The sequence below is a fragment of the Dendropsophus ebraccatus genome, chromosome 10 (genome assembly GCF_027789765.1).
Source record: "Dendropsophus ebraccatus isolate aDenEbr1 chromosome 10, aDenEbr1.pat, whole genome shotgun sequence".
Taxonomy (NCBI): domain Eukaryota; kingdom Metazoa; phylum Chordata; class Amphibia; order Anura; family Hylidae; genus Dendropsophus; species Dendropsophus ebraccatus.
The window spans coordinates 82,326,401-82,345,151 of record NC_091463.1 but is presented as its reverse complement, the minus strand read 5'-3'; the positions used below and the strand labels follow the sequence as shown (position 1 = coordinate 82,345,151).

The 18,751-nt window shown below is 42.2% G+C and overlaps 2 protein-coding genes across 3 annotated transcripts in view; one reads left to right on the top strand and one right to left on the bottom strand.

Moving 5' to 3' along the window:
* The window catches only part of P2RY10 (P2Y receptor family member 10), a 42,674-nt gene extending 31,714 nt beyond the window's left edge, over window positions 1-10,960 (top strand). The window contains exons 1-3 of one of the 2 annotated variants that reach the window (XM_069986884.1): window positions 4,298-4,381; window positions 8,984-9,058; window positions 9,895-10,960. In XM_069986884.1, the coding sequence (XP_069842985.1) occupies window positions 9,943-10,911 (969 nt within the window). In that variant the 5' untranslated portion in view covers window positions 4,298-4,381; window positions 8,984-9,058; window positions 9,895-9,942 and the 3' untranslated portion in view covers window positions 10,912-10,960. Of the gene's footprint in view, window positions 1-4,297; window positions 4,382-8,983; window positions 9,059-9,894 lie in introns of those variants that run through there. The other variant, XM_069986885.1, reaches the window with a different exon arrangement.
* A 3,907-nt stretch (window positions 10,961-14,867) lies between these two features.
* LOC138766455 (olfactory receptor 6F1-like) lies at window positions 14,868-15,851 on the bottom strand. Its single transcript, XM_069944048.1, has one exon. It carries the CDS (start codon window positions 15,849-15,851, stop codon window positions 14,868-14,870), a length of 984 nt encoding a protein of 327 aa, XP_069800149.1.
* Between the last annotated feature and the right edge of the window lie 2,900 nt (window positions 15,852-18,751).

The window sequence follows — 18,751 nt, the reverse complement described above, 5'->3', positions numbered from 1 at the left end:
ACAGACAGGAGGGAGGGAGAAGCGCCATACAGACAGGAGGGAGAAGCGCCATACAGACAGGAGGGAGAAGCGCCATACAGGAGGGAGGGAGGGAGAAGCGGCATACAGGAGGGAGGGAGAAGCGCCATACAGACAGGAGGGAGGGAGAAGCGGCATACAGGAGGGAGGGAGAAGCGCCATACAGACAGGAGGGAGAAGCGCCATACAGACAGGAGGGAGGGAGAAGCGGCATACAGGAGGGGAGGAGAAGCGGCATACAGACAGGAGGGAGGGAGAAGCGGCATACAGACAGAAGGGAGAAGCGGCATACAGGAGGGAGAAGCGGCATACAGGAGGGAGGGAGAAGCGCCATACAGGAGGGAGAAGCGGCATACAGACAGGAGGGAGGGAGAAGCGGCATACAGGAGGGAGGGAGAAGCGCCATACAGACAGGAGGGAGGGAGAAGCGGCATACAGACAGGAGGGAGAAGCGGCATACAGGAGCGAGAAGCGGCATACAGACAGGAGGGAGAAGCGGCATACAGGAGGGAGAAGCGGCATACAGACAGGAGGGAGAAGCGCCATACAGACAGGAGGGAGGGAGAAGCGGCATACAGACAGGAGGGAGAAGCGCCATACAGGAGGGAGAAGCACCATACAGACAGATGGGAGAAGCTGCATACAGGAGGGAGCTGCCGAAGTTAGCTGAAATTATATCCGTCTACCTCCATGGCTCCATAGAGAATAAATGGAGCAGCAACGAACATGCACAGCCCACAGCTCCATTCAGCAGGGATTTTAGGGTCAACGTACTCGAAATTGCAGGCCCCCCCCCCCCCCCCCCCCCCCAATGGTTGTCCCCCACCACTGCAATCTCTTAATTATGCCCTATCCCATGGGTGGGGGGGAATAAGGTATAACTTGTCAAGATGAAAAAAAACCTTTAAGGGTGCGTTCACACCTACAGGATCTGCAGCAGATTTGCTTTGCTTTGGATCTGCAACTTCAAATCTGGGCCATCAAATCTGCTGCAGATCCTGTGCTTGTGAACGCACTTTTAGGCTATGTTCACACTATGTATGTGTGCGGCTGTATTTTTTATGCGGCTGAAAATGTGCGGCTGAAACTAAAAATAGGGGGGACCCTATGCGTTTTTTTTTAAATTATTTATTTATTTAAAGAAAAACCCGCATAGGGTCCCCCCTATTTTTATAACCAGCCGGGTTAAAAACCAAACGACAGCAGCCTGGTAACACCAGGGTGGGAAGAGCCATTGGTTTAGGCCCTCCCCAGCCTAAATCTTACCAGCCTGCTGCTGCCCGGTCCAGGAGCGCCAATTTTGACGCTCCGGGACCACTGGCACCCGGCTCTTCCCAGTACCCCTGGTGGCATTGGGTACTGGGGTAATAATAGGGGGTTAGTGTTAGCCATTTTATACCGGCTAACACTAGGCCCCAACTTAGTAATGGATTCCGTCTATTAGACGGCTTTCACTACTAAGTCTATAAAGTAAAGAAATAAAGACAAGACACAAGTTAAAAAATTTTTTTATTCAAATAAAAAGACCCCCACACCCCTCATTGACCATTTTATTAAAAAAAAAAAAACAACCGCTGGTCATCGACGTAGTCCACGGAATCCGACGTAATCCCCAGGATACCGATATCTGAAAAACTAAAAGGGAGAAACACACAAAAAACACACAAACAGGAGCACAACACCCATCATTGTGAGCGGTGTTGTGCACCTTACAGTATGCAGCATCTTTACAGATCGCTGCTTACAGTCTGGCCCCCAAGGGGTTAAGGGAGGATGTATTGCATCCCCCTTAACCCCTTGGGGGCCAGACTGATGTCAGACTGCACCCATCCCAGCAAGGAAGGGGTTAAGTGACCCCCCTTCCTTGCTGGGAGGGGTGCAGTGCAGGGGAGGGGGTGGGGAGAGCTCTATACTCACCCCGATGTTGTCTCTTTGCTGGTCCGCAGCACAATGAAGTCACTGTGCTGCGGACCGGCTCATTATATGTGCGCTCAGCCGATCAGCCAATCAGCTGAGCGCACATATAATTCTAAATGTTTCTTCTAATAACGCTATTGTCATAACATAATTAGAAGAAACATTTGATGTTTTCATTAAAGTAAAGTGATGATTAGTACAGAATGCTCTTTTGCCGGCAATATGAATTAACGGCTTATGGAGCTTCCTGTACTAATTAATATTTAATTAATAAAACACATTTTCGTTGTAATAAAATCAGTTTCGTTGTTCAGTAATTTAATTTAAACGAATCCATTATTGTGCAATTAAATATACTGTCAAAAAATAAATATATATATAAATATACATTTATTTATATATATATATATTTTAACAGTATATTTAATTGCACAATGATGGATTCGTTAGAATTAAATTATTGAACAACGAAAGGGACTTTATGACACAGAAAATGTGTTTTATTAATTTAATATATTAACTATTAGAGGCATCGGCATTCGGCATCATTGCCGGCTATTTTTGAAGTACTCCGTACGGACCGCCTGTCAATCCACGGCCGCATTTCCAGACGCAAACAATGGTCTTGTTCATTTTTTACGGGTCCGTTCGTCCGATCGGGCCGTAGATTCATACATAGTGTGCACTGTGCAGCCGTATATCCTATACTTTCCAGCGTACGCATGATTTACCGCCCGCAATACAGCCGCACAGATACAGAGTGTGAACCTAGCCTTAAGAGGCGTTGCAGCCTTTTTAATATGGTCGTGAAAAGTTAATCTTTTCTGTTAATAGGAAGCCCTTTAATAAGCTGTGGGCTTTATTTTCAGTGCTCTTTGACCGTATAGATCCTCATTTTGCTACTCCAGTAAAAACCAGTAAAAAATTATTATTTAAAGCATTACTGTCACTTCTGAAACTACACAGGAGGCCATCTACTATATTGGGACTACACAGGAGGCCATCTACTATATGGGGACTACACAGGAGGCCATATACTATATGGGGCCTACACAGGAGGCCATCTACTATACATGGGAGGCACAGAGAAGGCCATTTACTATACGGGGGAGGCACAGAGGAGGCCATCTACTATATGAGGGAGGCACAGAGAAGGCCATCTACTATATGGGAGAGACACAGAGGAGGCCATTAAATATATGGGGGAGGCAGGAGGCCATCTACTATACGGGGAGGCACAGAGAAGGCCATCTACTATATGGGAGAGACACAGAGGAGGCCATCGAATATATGGGGGAGGCACAGAGGAGGCCATCTACTATACAGGGAGGCACAGTGAAGGCCATCTACTATATGGGAGAGGCACAGAGGAGGCCATCTACTATATAAGGGAGGCACAGAGAAGGCCATCTACTATATGGGAGAGACAGAGGAGGCCATCTACTATACGGGGGAGGCACAGAGGAGGCCATATACTATACGGGGAGGCACAAAGAAGGCCATCTACTATATGGGAGAGACAAAGAGGTGGCCATCTACTATATAGGGGAGGCACAGAGGAGGCCATCTACTATACAGGGAGGCACAGAAGAGGCCATCTACTATACGGGGGAGGCACAGAGACAGCCATCTACTATACAGGGGAGGCACAGAGGAGGCCATCTACTATACAGGGGAGGCACAGAGGAGGCCATCTACTATACGTAGGAGGCACAGAAGAGGCCATCTACTATACAGGGGAGGCACAGAGTAGGCCATCTACTATATGGGGGAGGAACAGAGAAGGCCATCTACTATATGGGCAGTACACAGGGGGCCACCTACTATATGGGGGAGGCACAGAGAAGGCCATATACTATATGGGGGAGGCACAGAGGAGGCCATCTACTATATGGGGGAGGCACAGAGGAGGCCATCTACTAAATGGGGGAGGCACACAGGGCACCATCTCCATCTACTATATAGAGATCGCATCAAGCTCGTCGCTATACGGACCCCCGTCAGTGTGCCTGTGCATTGCGGGGGTGCAGGTTGAGTTGACAGCCCCAGGCCTGGGGTACATTTATTCCCTTACTGAATTGCAGCGTTGTTGTCTGTTGTTTGACAGGTTTGCCTACGGTGTTATGGTTTCCGTCAAAACAGAAATCATGACAGAGATGTGAAGAACCTGATCTGTGTATCTGCCAAAGTAGGTTACACCCATCATGACCGGTGTGATGGTCGATCCTGCAGCTTTTGTGAGCCGTCTGCTTTTATGCTGTACGATGCCTTTACATCTTAACCGCACGAGCGCAGAAAACAAGCTGTGGTTTACAGTACCTTCAGTTCTCTATTTCCTCTTTACCCCGTGTGTTACTTGTGTTGTAGAGATTATAGCAGCATCACAACTGTCTGTTTCTATGTGTGCGATGTAGCCAACTGTAGGCGGTCACCCAAAGCTGCAACGGTAAGCTTTATTTTCACTGTATTTTATGCATTATAGGTTTTTTTATAACAAAAATGCAGATATTTAATATAACTTAATGTAATACCAATAGGTCATACCACTAGCAATGCTCAATGGATTACAGGACACGTCACATTACATGGAAAGAAGAGTATAGTGTGCAGCCACAATTTTGCCATTGAGGGAACTAAAACTGCTGAAAACAGTGATTACTTGGATCCATTAGTCTGTCATATGAACTATATAGCTCAGTGTTCTACAATGCATCTTCATTGTACTTTTATTATTTAATAGAGAAGTCCGCCATTTTGAAAATCCATCAGCCGGAGTACGCACTTACCTCTCCCCGTGCCCGCAGTGAGCAGCGGGACTGGATTCAGGACCCCTGCTGGAAGGCATTTTCCCCTGAGTTGTGATGAAAATGCCTGTCCTGGCTGATGGACTGGCCTCTCAGCCAATCAGTGACTGGTTAAGCAGTAACTAACTGGCTGAGTGGCCAGTCCATCAACAGGGTCATGACGTGTCATCGCCGGAGATCCTGGTGGTGGTCCTGAGTCCAGTCCCGCCACTCACCATGAGTAGGGAGAGGTAAGCTCCCACTCTTTTACAAATTTCCCCCTGCCCCGTCCGATTTTCAAAATGGCCGGACTTTTCCTTTAAGTTTTAGTGTTCTATATTATGTGTTATTATGGTATACTACAGTAATTATCACTATTGGTTCTAATGTTAAAGAGAATTTGTTGCCTCCTGACCACCTACTGAGCTGGCAGCACCACTAGATAGATATCAATAACAGCATTGAGAACAAACCTTTATTGTCTGTGTCTGTGATTTTATTTTTATAAAAAAAATCTTTGTGTTTAGTGACCACCTCCTTGACACTAGTGATTAGTGTCAAGGAGGTGGGGCCTTTGGCTCTCTAAGCCCTAGCACCACTACATCTCACTTGTATGCCAGCCAGCTATTTGCATAATTTGTACAAAAAAAAACAGAAAATGCAACAGCAACTCCCAGGTGCAAGGGCTTACCATATATACGCTCCCCCCGGTGTACACACGATGAAAACTTGCTCTGTAGATATTGAAAAATGAGGATCTTAGCAAACTATTTACCCATGTTAAGGTTTCCTCAGAGACATGGTCCTACTCTAGCATTTTCACACTAGCAATTGCCTTTACAGGGCTGAACAAGCCTACAACTGGGCTGTACTTAAGCCACATGCAGCATGCAACCTGCAGTGTGAACATAGGCATAGAGGTGCTGCCATTTTTTTTCTGTTGAAGGGGGGGGCTACCTCCTGTTGGCTTGCACTCCACCCATGTCCAAGGGTGCTATAAAAAGAGATGATTTGGATCCTATCTGCTCAGTTGTAGGCTTGTTCAGCCTCTGGGATGAAGGATGCAAAAGTCTACACTTCTGCCACTAGATGTCACCAAAGTCTATATATTGCACTGTATTTGCTTCATTGTCTGCACAGGTGAAGTTAAACCAAGGGTTAACTCTTTTTACTGTTTTCTGTTAACCAATAAAAAGGTGTCTGACAGTCTCTCACCCTATCACACTCTTACACCTCACTCTTTCCAGCACTATCCCCACCAATAGGAGGTTAGACCCAGTCATCCCAATATAAGTTAGTTCCTGGTGGGAGGTCTTTTGTCTAGTGTATGGTGAGAGAGAGAGACAGACAGACAGACAGACAGACAACTAGAGCTCCTGCTGAAGCTTATACTCACGCATGGCCTGAAGTCCAGGAACCTTGTAGAGGACTCTATGCTAAGGATTACACTTCTTCTACAAGTCTTATCTCCCTAGCCATGTCAAGCTAGTGCCAAAGCTGGTGAGGCTATGGTCAAGGGGACAACGGGACCACTTGGTCTATGCTGGGGGCTACTTCTCTCTCTCTTTTCAGAAGCATACTACAGGAGTCTGCAGGGGGTACTATAACTAAGTCTATTGCCATCCCCTCAAGGTGGCTAGAGCCCCCACACCTGAGAGTCTAGACAGGGCCCCACTGCCCCGAGACAGCTGTAAGCCCACTACTGTCCTCAAGTTGAGCTCAAAACAAGCCTTAACCTATTCTATTCAACTCAGCTACACTCCCTTAGCCTACTTAACTGTAGAAGCTATTCTTCTCAACCTACTGTCTACACCTTAAAGCGACTCTGTACCCACAATCTGACCCTCCCAAACCGCTTGTACCTTCGGATAGCTGCTTCTAATCCAAGATCTGTCCTGGGGTTTGTTCTGCAGGTGATGCAGTTATTGTCCTAAAAAAACAACTTTTAAACTTGCAGCCCTGTGTCAAATTGGCGTGGCCTAGAGTGTCTATGCCCTAGAATCGTGACGCCCATCTGACCCTCCTCCCCGCCCTCTTCACCATTTTTCCTATTTATCACCTGTGAGAACACTGCACAGGTGCCTTAATGATCCAGCTCATGTGCAGTGTTCACACAGGTGATAAATAGGAGAAAATGTTCCAGGGGCATTCCTAATGATGAATAGGGCGGGAAGGAGGGACGGAGGGGTGTTGCAATCCTAGATCATAGACACTCTAGGCCACGGCAATTTGACACAGGGCTGCAAGTTTAAAAGTTGTGTTTTAGGACAATAACTGCATCACTTGCCGAACGGACCCCAGGACAGATCTTGGGTTAAAAGTAGCTATTCGAAGGTACAAGCTCTGGTGCTCCATGCTCATTCTTTTGCATGGCACCTGCACCCACACATGTGCTACCCTTACAAAGCCCAGTGCCAGTGTGTCTGGGGGTGGGTAACAGCCCTATAGAAAAGAAAAGAGCCCACCTGCTGTATACCACCGAAGCACCCCGGGCCTGTAACACTGAGCAACAATTCTTGAGTCTCATCGGCATTAACATGAACTTTTTAAGATTCTAAAAGATAGTTACCCAGAAAACTGTGGTTCCTCAGTTCTGCTCATCTTCAATGTTGTGGTCACATTTCTCATTTCTATCAATAACTACATCACGCTAGAGACGGCGTCTGTGTTAATAGCACGAAGCTTCTTATATATGTCACCATTTCCTCATCTACAAAATGTTTAGATCACAGCAGAATTTGAGAAGTTTCGTCTGAGCTGCTGATCGCCCAGTCAGATATCTCATTCACAGCCGACAAATCGGTAAATAGAAGATAAATATCACCAACGAAGATGATTAGTGTGCAAATTATTTCTACTACTACTGTATGTGCCGATCTGCAGTTTTGTTGTTTGCTGCTTTTTTTTTTCAGAACTACAACTTCCTATCACAGGTAGCACAGAACTGCTGTATAACCTGTATACTGCAGCACTCAGATGATCCAATGTGACCCGGGATGTATTCTATTAAAGGTAAAATTGCAATATTTGGGTTTTCTTCGAGAAACTTTTTCAAGCCTTGGATAAGAGTCTGGTAGAGAATCAAAACATTGCAATTTTACATTTAACCTCTTAAAGAGAAAGTTCCACAAAAATGAAAAAATGCAGGCAGGCAGGTGGGGCACTGGAATTGCTCTTGGGTCCCGTTGGCGGATGCCGGCTGTCATCCTCTGCTGGAAACTGGGTACGTCTCACAGCACGGCTGCAGCATGGCAGCACGGCTGAGCGATTGCCCGCTCAGCCAGTCACTGATTGGCTGAGTGTGCAATCAATCCGCAAGCTAAGTGCAGAACACGGGCAGCTGTCATGTGGACTCAGGAGCGGAGCTACAGGGCACAAGGATAGCTAAGTATTAGAGATGAGCGAACCTGGAGCATGCTCGAGTCGATCCGAACCCGAACTTTCGGCATTTGATTAGCGGGGGCTGCTGAACTTGGATAAAGTCCTAAGGCTATGTGGAAATCATGGATATAGTCATTGGCTGTATCCATGTTTTCCAGACAACCTTAGAGCTGTATCCAAGTTCAGCAGCCACCGCTAATCAAATGCCGAACGTTCGGGTTCGGATCGACTCAAACCCAAACCCGGTTCGCTCATCTCTACTAAGTATACTTTATACTTTATTATTTTCCCACGCCCCCCCGCCTGTCTGCCTTTTTCAGTTTTGTGGGACTTCTCCTTTAAGCACTTATGACATACCTGGTACGTCATAGCATACCTAAGTCGGTACAGAGGTATCGATCGTCCATGCTGGTGACCTAACCATTTAAATGCCACTGTCAAAACTGACAGCGGCATTTAAATGATGTTACAATGGGTTCCCCTCGATCAGCTCCCCACGATGTGATAACAGGAAGCTGATCCGTTATACTTACTGCCTGGGACCTCTTTGACCCTCCAACTCTGTCCCGGCTCAGCAATTGTTACAGGCTGTCTTCATCAATTACTGATAACATAACATAGGTACTGCATTGATCTCTATAAGCAATCATGGTAATGCTCATTGAAGTCCTCTGGACAAAGAAAAAGTTTTTAAAATAAAAAAAAATCCCATCCCATAATAAAAGTTTAAATCACCTTTCTTTCCTATTTTTTAAATAAAAAAATATAAACAAAAAATAAATAAATATATATATATTGGGAGATCATCAGAACCATTAAATTATATGTATTTAATATCCTTGCAATTATTGTATTAATTCATATACCATTTATTTACCTTGTAGGAAATCAGCAGTTCTTTAGATAATATCCAGTAGAATGAACACTGTGGCAGTGCCTGTGCTGACAAGTATGTAGAGGTATGTATGTGACATCCGGTTATGCACATTGACCAAGAGTAATGGTGTGTTTACACAGAGAGATTTATCTGATTTTTGAGCCAAAGCCAGGAACAGACTGTAAACAGAGAACAGGTCATAAAGGAAAGACTAAGATTTAGCCTCTTTTCAAATGTATTCCTGGCTTTAGCTTCTAAAATCTGTCAGATAAATCTGTCTGTGTAAACGCATCGTAAGGTTTAGTGGGTGGGTCACTAACAAAGGAAACCAATTACCAAATTTGAATCTAAAGGGAATCTGTCATCTGTCTGTATATGATGCTCAGGGCTGCAGACATGGGTGGATAGCTGATAGGGAAATAAAGCAAATAGTACCTGCCACATAGCTGTTTGCAAAGTTATAAAATCATGTTTTCCTTCTAAGGTCAAGAGGTGAGGCTGGGGTGAGCTGCAGACTGCATGCCTTCCTCCTCTTTCCCCACCCCTCCCAGCCTTGCACGATTGATGTACAGAGTTTAGCTTCCAGCACTGAGCATTGTACATCTATCATACAGAATAGGTAGGGGTAGGGAAGGTAGGAGGCATGCATGCTGCAGCCCAGCCCCTATAACATCTGAGCTTGGAAGGAAAACATGATTTTATAACTTTTTTATGGTTTTATAATAAGCATAAGCTAAGAGACAGGGATCATTAGTTTTATCAGTGATCTGCCCATGTCTGCAGCTCTGCACCAGATATAAAAGGAGTTGGATAGTGTTTTATCTTCCTTTTTACAGTTTTGGTGTGTGGGAACTGGGCACCAACAAGGTAGTAAAAAAAAAAATTCAGAATGTAATACTATACTTTTCTTTTATACAGAGAACCAGCATATCAGAATAAGATTTTAACAATATAAAAGGAAAGAAAATGGTGAACAGCAGCCTAGCATCATGTAACAGGACCTTGGAGTTCCAGCACACTCTATACGCCGTCACCTACACAGTCATCTTCATACCTGGTCTACTTGCCAACAGCATTGCCCTTTGGCTTCTAAGAAGCTTCATCAGCAAGAAAAACAAGGCCATCATATTCATGATGAACCTGGCACTGGCCGACCTTTTACACGTCTTGTCGTTGCCCCTGCGGATTTATTACTACATAAACCACACTTGGCCATTCCGAACCTTTTTATGCTTGCTGTGTTTTTACCTTAAGTATCTTAATATGTACGCGAGTATCGTGTTCTTAACTCTGATAAGTGTTCAGCGTTACGTCTTCACGGCAAACCCTTTCAAAGCCAAGGGATGGAAGAGGAGGTATGACGTGGCCATCTCCATAGGGGTATGGATAGTAGTTGGGGCCGCCTGTCTGCCTTTCCCAATATACAGAAGCGTTGGACTGAACAACACAAGTACCAGTTGTTTTGCCGATCTTGGAACAAAGAAGATGAACACCATGACCGTCATCATCATGCTCATCGGGGCCGAGTTGTCTGGTTTCCTAATCCCTCTGATAATTATTACTTACTGTACAATAAAGACAAGGAAGCAGTTAAAAAGTGACTCACTGGGGTGCCAGCAGGTGAGGGAAAAACACAAGGCCTTACGGATGGTCATGACCTGCGCGGCCGTGTTTTTCATCTGCTTCACTCCTTATCACATCATTTTCTTCTTTTACGTATTGGTCAATTCAAACATTATCCATAATTGTGTAGTGCAAAAAGTTATCATGGATCTCCACCCGTTCTCCCTGTCCTTAGCCAGTATCAATTGTTGCCTGAACCCAATACTGTATTACTTCACCGCCTCAGAGTTCCAAAATGAATTGGCCAAACGGAGTTCCTCGGTTGTCCGCGTTCGTCTAATGAGCAGGGACAGTGTTTCTTCCATTAGGTGATCGTTTTCCTTTTTTCTTTTTTTAATTAATTTATTTCGATTCTATTTCATTGAGTTTTGTTTATAAAGATGTACAAACTTAACCTGTGTCAGAGTGTTCTTTAAAACAAAACACAAACAGAGGGCGCTTCCTGGTGCAATATAGTCAATTTCCGAGATAACGAGCACTAAAAACCCCCATAAGGGGTAAACTGTACACTCACCTACTAGGGTTGTGCTAAGTAGGCACAACGCTAGTAAACGCATAAGCTACACCACCTCAGCACTCAGGAGGGACCACAACAGATCGTTGAGTAGAAGAAACCAGGAGAAATTATCTGCCAGGACCCAGCAGATGGTGGATTGTCCTTTCTCAAACGGGCGCAGGTGGTTAAGAGCGGCAAGTTCTGGCTCAACCGTAACTATTAAGGACACGGTGACCAAAATATTGCAAGGATGAATGCCGCTCAAAGATAAACCATAAAAGAGTGTGTTTATTTGTGGCAACGCGTTTCTGCCCTCTAATCCGAGAGGGCCTTTATCAAGCTCTAGACAACATCTCACAGATGTAACCTTATATAGTAACAGAGAAGTACTTCCGATCAATCTACACATATCAACATTACAGACATATCATAAAAACCTTGCAGACAGATCATAAAAATGTTATTACATACCAAACTTCATTATTATATGGAGTCGCGCTCCCACGCTGCACGCCAAACACCGGTCTCTGAGTGTGCACGGAGAACCGGAAGTGACGTCTCGGCACTGGGATACGCAATCTCCGTAAACATACACTAAAGGAGTAAGTAAACAGCGTAGTAAGTATCATATGGTCTAAAAAGACGGATCGTGTGAATATGGGGGTAAGAGAATATCACAGAGGTAAATAAATAAATAAATAAATACATTATAATACAACAAATAGCCATCACGATGACTAAAATAAATGGCTGAGCAGGCGCAGCGACGATGAGTAGTATCGCTACACGTGCTCAATCACTTCATTTAAACCCTCTGGAGATAAACATCGTAATTTGTATATCCAATAGGACTCCCTTCTATTTAAACGAATTATTTTATCATCATCGTTAGTTTTTACCTGTTCTATGGGTATAATGGAAATTTTACTAAAGTCTTGCGCATGCGCCAATGTAAGGTGGCGAGAGACACTGTGTTTTAGGAACCCCTTGGCTGTATTGTGGCGATGGGAGTTTAATCTCTTATGAAGGGGCTGCGTGGTCCGACCTATATATTGGACTCCACACTGACAATTCAATAGATAAATAACAAACTGGGACGAACAAGTCAGTCGCTGGTTAATTTTAAATTTTTCTCCTGTAGCATTCGACCTAAACTCAATGGCACCGTGCTGTATGTTATCGCAGCATTTACACATGTTCCTCCCACATTTCCAGACCCCCAATTTACCTCTAGGGACACTACCCATATTTTTGCTATTTTCATTACTACCTTCTACCTTTCTTATAGAGTTCTTAATTCTACTAGGGGCAACTAAATTCCTCAGGGTTTTCCCCCTTCGAAAGGTAAGTTTAGGATTTTTAGGAATCAGTTTTTTTAAAACTGGGTCATTTAATAATAAGTGCCAGTGTTTCTCCAAGGTTTTTCTTATCAATTGATTGCTATTATTAAAAGACGTAATAAAATTGGATCTCATATCAATTTTCTTAGACTCTTCATTTCTTTTTTTCTTAGATACCAGTAGGTTCTCCTGTTTTGTTTTCACTAGTTTTTGAAAAGCTCCTTTAATTAATTTTTTTGGGAAGCCTTTTTCTAGAAAACGTTCATTTAAAATTTTTGCTTGAGCATTAAAATCCTCTTTAAAAGTGCAATTTTTTCGTATTCTATGAAATTGGCTAAATGGTATGTTATGTAACCATTTCTTAAAGTGGGTGCTTTTAAAATTCAGGAAGCTGTTCGAGTCCACGGTTTTAAAGTGTGTTTTAGTGCATAAGGTGCCCTCTTTATGAAAAACCACCAAATCTAAAAACACTGTGCTTATTGTATCAATATTGGGAGTAAACTGTAGACCCCAATTATTTCTGTTTAAAAATTCTACAAATAATGATGCTGATTCTCTGGTGCCTTTCCAAATTAAAAACAAATCGTCTATGTACCGCCTGTAAAAAATTATATGATCTTTTGACCAGGGGGATCCATCGATGTATAGGGACTCGAACCGCCCCATAAATAAATTTGCATAACTGGGTGCGGCCCGAGTCCCCATCGCCGTCCCCCTGGTCTGATGGTACACAAAATCTTGGAATAAAAAAACATTATGGGTTAAAATAAATCTCATACATTTGATTAAGAATTCTTTCTGTGCATCATTAAAGTTACCTATTACATTCAAACTCTCGTACATAGCCCTCAGCCCCAATTCATGATCAATATTCGAGTATAAGGATGAGACATCGAGGGTACAAGATGTACAAACTTAACCTGTGTCAGAGTGTTCTTTAAGAGTTTTTAGACAGCACCTTGTTGTTGCAGGTATCGAGTCATACACTAGTAATTAGCATTAAAGAAGCTCTCTGACTTTTTTTTCTGTTTTCTGGAATTGTGTACAGAGTAGAACCAGGCTAGAAAGAAAGCACTAAAGCTGCTGCTATCTCCACCAATTTGGTGCCCCCCTACTGGGCCACTGCAGCCAACAGTCTCTACTTGCATATATAATCTGGAGCTCAAAAGCTGAACCTGCCCTACAGGTGTCGGCTGTATCCTACACGAGACACCTACCTACAACTACCTGGAGCAGATCTCAGTCCTCGCAGGTTAAGGGCCCTATTCCACCGGACGATTATCGTTTGCATAATCGTTAACGATCTCAAACGACCGCTATTGCGAAAGACCTGAAAACGTTCACTGATTTCCATGGAACGATAATCGTTACTTATGATCGTAATTGCGATCGTTTATTCTTCGCTATTTATTCGCTATTGCGTTCGTATCTATTGCGAATGACCGAACGATGTCTTATTCAATGCGAACAATTTGCGAACGTTTTGCGAACGAGCAACGATAAAAATAGGTCCAGGTCTTATAAAGCGATCAACGATTTCTCGTTCGGTCGGTAATCGTAAACTGCATTTCAACCAAGCGATTATCGTTTAGATTCAAACAATTTAACGATAATCTGAACGATAATCGCCCGGTGGAATAGGGCCCTAACCCTCCATGTGCCGAGATCGACAGAAATTGCGCCATGGAGAGAGTGAATTTGCCAATCAAGCACAGCTCACTTTTTATTTCTCCTGTTTCTCTGGTTAAATAAAAGCTGAGCTTTAATTGATTGATTGATTGATTGATTGATTGATTGCTATGGACAATAAAGAGACAAAAGGCAAAAGATGGCTAAAAGATCTGGAAAATCAAATGGAAAAGAAGAAAATAAAATGGCTGATTAAAAACTGAGTGCCAAATTCCAAATATTGGACAAAAATTATAACTGTATATTTGTTAACTGTTATAATTGTATTAGGGATGAGCAAGGTGACTACAGCAAAAATTTGATTAGTTGACAAAGCAATTTTTTGCTAAATTTGTTAACAAAATTAGCAAAAAAAAAAAGAAAAAAAAAGAAGAAGGTTTATTCACCTGCCTGCGCTCCCCATGTGTCCTCTTCCGTGTCTTCAGCTGCCTACAGTCCACTCTGTTCTTAGTCAGTGATTGGCTGAGTGGAGAGTGACAGCCCACTCAGGCAATCACTGACTGACTGAGAAGGGACAGCACCACAGACAGTGATTTCCTGAGTGGGCTGGAGGCAGCCAAAGACACGGAAGAGAAACTTGGGGGAATGAAGTTTGCAAATTTTGCAGTAAAAAATTCACTTCAAATCATTTTTAAATGATTCACTCATCTCTAATTGACAATATTTTTGTTGAACATATTTCTTTTATTTCTGGATACTTTTTCATTTATTGACCAGCAAATAACTACACGATGCAAACAAACTTATTTTTTCTTGGCCACTTTTTGTACTGCTTTCTTCACGGCTTGTTTTACATCCTGGTTTCGCAGGGTGTAGATAATGGGGTTCAGGAGTGGGGTCACCACCGATGGAATGATAGACACTGTTTTATTCAAATGCAAAAAGTATCCAGTGTTTGTCCGGACAAACATGAAGATATTAGTAAGGTAGAAGAGGCAAACCACGATCAGATGAGAGGCACAGGTGGAGAAAGTCTTTCGTCTCCCAAAAGAAGTGGAGAACGACAAAGTTGTCTGGATGATATAGATGTAGGAAATTACAATTAGTAGAAAACAACCCAAGATTATAAAACAAGCAGATACAAAAAATAGAATCTCTATGCTCTGGGTGTCCGAGCAAGACAACTTTATAAGAGGTGCAAAATCACAGTAATAGTGGTCAAGGACGTTGTCAGCACAGAAGGAAAGATTTGAGACCTGTATACATAAGACAACAATGATGACGAAGCCACCGGTCCAAGAACTCAACAGCAATCTTAAAGAAGTCTTAGGAGTCATGATATTCACGTAATGCAAGGGTTTACAAATAGCCACATACCGATCATAAGACATAATGGTGAGGAGGAAGCTCTCTGTGGTGCCGAGAGAAAAGTGGAAATAAAACTGGGCCATGCACCCAACTATAGAAATAGATTTTCCTTTTGTTAGTAGGAACCACAGTAGTCTGGGAACCGTGACGGAAGGATACCAGATCTCTATGAAGGACAGTCCACCAATGAAGAAGTACATGGGTTTATGAAGACGATGATCAATAATAACAATGACTATGATAAAAATATTGGCTGTGATGGTCACAATATAAATGATTAATACTATCACAAATAGGCAAAACGAGGCTTGGGCGGACAATGAGAAACCAAAGAGGAAAAATTCGGTAACAACTGTTTCATTCTTCTGTTTCATTGTGAGGGTTTTATTTGGGAAATCATCCAGGTCTATTAATTTCATCCAGCGAAAAACCTGATCAAGTTTCAAAAATAATTTCAAAAATATTTTTCGATTGATGAATAAAAAGCATGTGCTCAAAAATGGAATCCTCTCAATTGACTAAACTTTACATTTTAACCTCAAATTTTTATTGATCAGTGCATCTAACATGTAAAAAAAGCAATTTTTCAAATATTCTTGACTTCAAACAATCCAACAATATGTCCATGCAGCTTCTATGTAGATCTATGCGTAGATACAGGTGACAAAACTTGTGCGATGCCTGAATCATGAATAATTCTTTTCCATCTGTTTTTCGTCTGCAAAAAGATGGCGGGTGGATGACAGTAACAAGTTACATAATGCAATTGTTTATTGTTCCATAGTCTCATGTTTTTCAACCCGAGATTTTACGTTCACACAATGTATTTTTTGAATTAATCTTGTTCGTTGTTGCAATTTAAATCAAAAGTATTCAAAAGATACTTCACATGTCAGTTTTGTGCGTCCGCTATCCATTGAATAGCGGCTGCACAGAAATGGCTCTGGTCACACTATTCATTGTGTGCTATGGTAAATTGGGATGCACACACACGGATGCGCCCGCATCCCAATTCAACATAAATTCAGTAGTTGAAAGTTCAGTACCGCCCGAGATGATCTTCACTGACATCGGCCGTTCTGTGACATGGATGAGTCACAAAACGGCCAGTGTGAACCCGGCCTTAGGGTGTATTCACATATTCAAGTTATTAATTGCAGTAACTGAATACAAAGCCAGGAATTGATTTGAAAATAAGTCCCTGTCACAAACCTTAGGTAGAGTTTAGCTAGGGAAGGGATAGGGTGGACACAAATGGTAAACCCTAAACTTGTACTGGCCTACTATCCCTGCCTTCTTGCCTTAGAAAGCCCTAAGTGACTATGAGCAACTGGGCGACAGTCCCTAACCTGCCATTATACACAAAGCAAGGCCAAAAGGTACAAAAAGCCAAAGTTAGGTAACCAGGTACAACCAGAATACAGAGATGCAGGAGATACACTAGCACTCTCTCAAGAAAGTCTCATAGCTAGCAAAGGGTTAATAGACCAAGAAAGTATATACAGGAGGTCAGGGGTCTGTCCAGCATGTGGACCAGACACCCTAACAAAGTGAAGGACAAGTGGAAAAGGCAAAGTGTAAATCATAAACAAAACAAAGGTTAACTGTTAAATGACCAGAGGAAACTGAACAGGGAGGAGATGGGTGTGGTGCACTAAAACACAGTATAAGCTCTAATTCATGGCCAAAAGTGCAGTCTCGGTCATCCTTTACCTTCCATTTAGTATATGTTCCTCACCTTGTAGTTAATAATCGCTTTAAAAAAAAACTGAACATGTGAACACATATAACTACATAGTTTATCAGGTTGAAAAAAAGAGTCTATCAAGTTCAACATATAAACTTTCTGTGTTGATCCAGAGGAAGAAAAAAAAAAACACAAACCCTTATGAGGCAGATGCCAACTGCCCCATCGCAGGGAGAAAAAGTCCTTCCCGACTTCTGGCAATCAGAATAATCCCTGGAGTTCTATCACAAAGTAATCAAGTGGCCACAACCTGTAATATTATATTTTTCATCCAGGCCTCACTTAAACTTGTGTAATGAATCAGCCATGACAGCATCATGTGGCAGAGAGTTCCTTTGTCTCACTGCTCTTACAGTAAAGAATCCATGATTTTTTTTATGCAGTGTGCTCTAGCTATGGCAGTTTGTAAAAATTAAATGGATTTAAAAAAAAAAAATCATGCACGTGTGAATGTGTGTGTTTTTTTTCTGGCCCATAGTGATTTTTTTTTTTTTTCAAACTAAAAATAAAATGTGAAATCTTTTTGGGTAAACATTTTACAGACCATCTACATTAGCATAGCAAATTTCTGTCAATGGTTGTAAGAAAAGATATCCGGAGGTGGAAATAAATTGCACTTTTGATGTTACTTACCATGTACACATTACATTATGACGTTAGGTAAGAAATATATTAGTAGTTATTTATAGTAGTTATTTACTACTAGGAAAAAGATTGGAATTTTGAATTTAACCCAACATTGAAGAGTTAAAGGAGTTACACTACCTGATAGACTAATAAACTAATATAATATACATGTATGTATTGGGATGACTGCAGCTGTTCTAGTCACAGGAGATCTGAGGACACGGATTAGATATAGTCTGCAGAACGTCCTCCGCGAATACATGACATTGGATTCAAAACATGGTAATTCCCAGTACGCCATTTTACCTGGAGAACTCAAGGGCTTTCATGCAATTCCCTTATCGTAAAGTCAGAGCAATTGGAAAAATTGAATTCAGAATTTGAAACAGTATGTTCTAATTACAATTATAATGATGAAAAAAATAGTTGAGGTTACAAAGAATTCTTTTCTGGATGAGATATTCACAATGTTAGAGAATACATGTAATACTAAGCACATTTTATAGTATACAAAGTGAACCACAAAGAATGAAAGGAGGGGCACCACCAAATCACATTGGTGCTATCACTTCATGGATACTATTATTTCTCCTACCAGATCTAGACCTGTATAAAAAGGATGCACTCAAAAATTACATTAAAAAAATTCAATACATTTTCTTAATGACACAACGTAGGATACACACAAGGTTAAAAACATCTAAAAAATACATCACATTGGCAAATTGGCGAGCCAGGAGAATAGGATGCCAATGGATTTCCCACCAAATTCGTTATTTTCATTGACAAAAAGTGATGATTTTCAACTCAGTTGGGATTTTTTTTGCAGGTCTCAAAAGTGTATTTAACCACACATTGCATGGATCGATAATAAAATGTTACGCACACTTTGTGTATATGTAACATAACCAGCTACAAATACATTAGTAAAGGTTCATATGTATG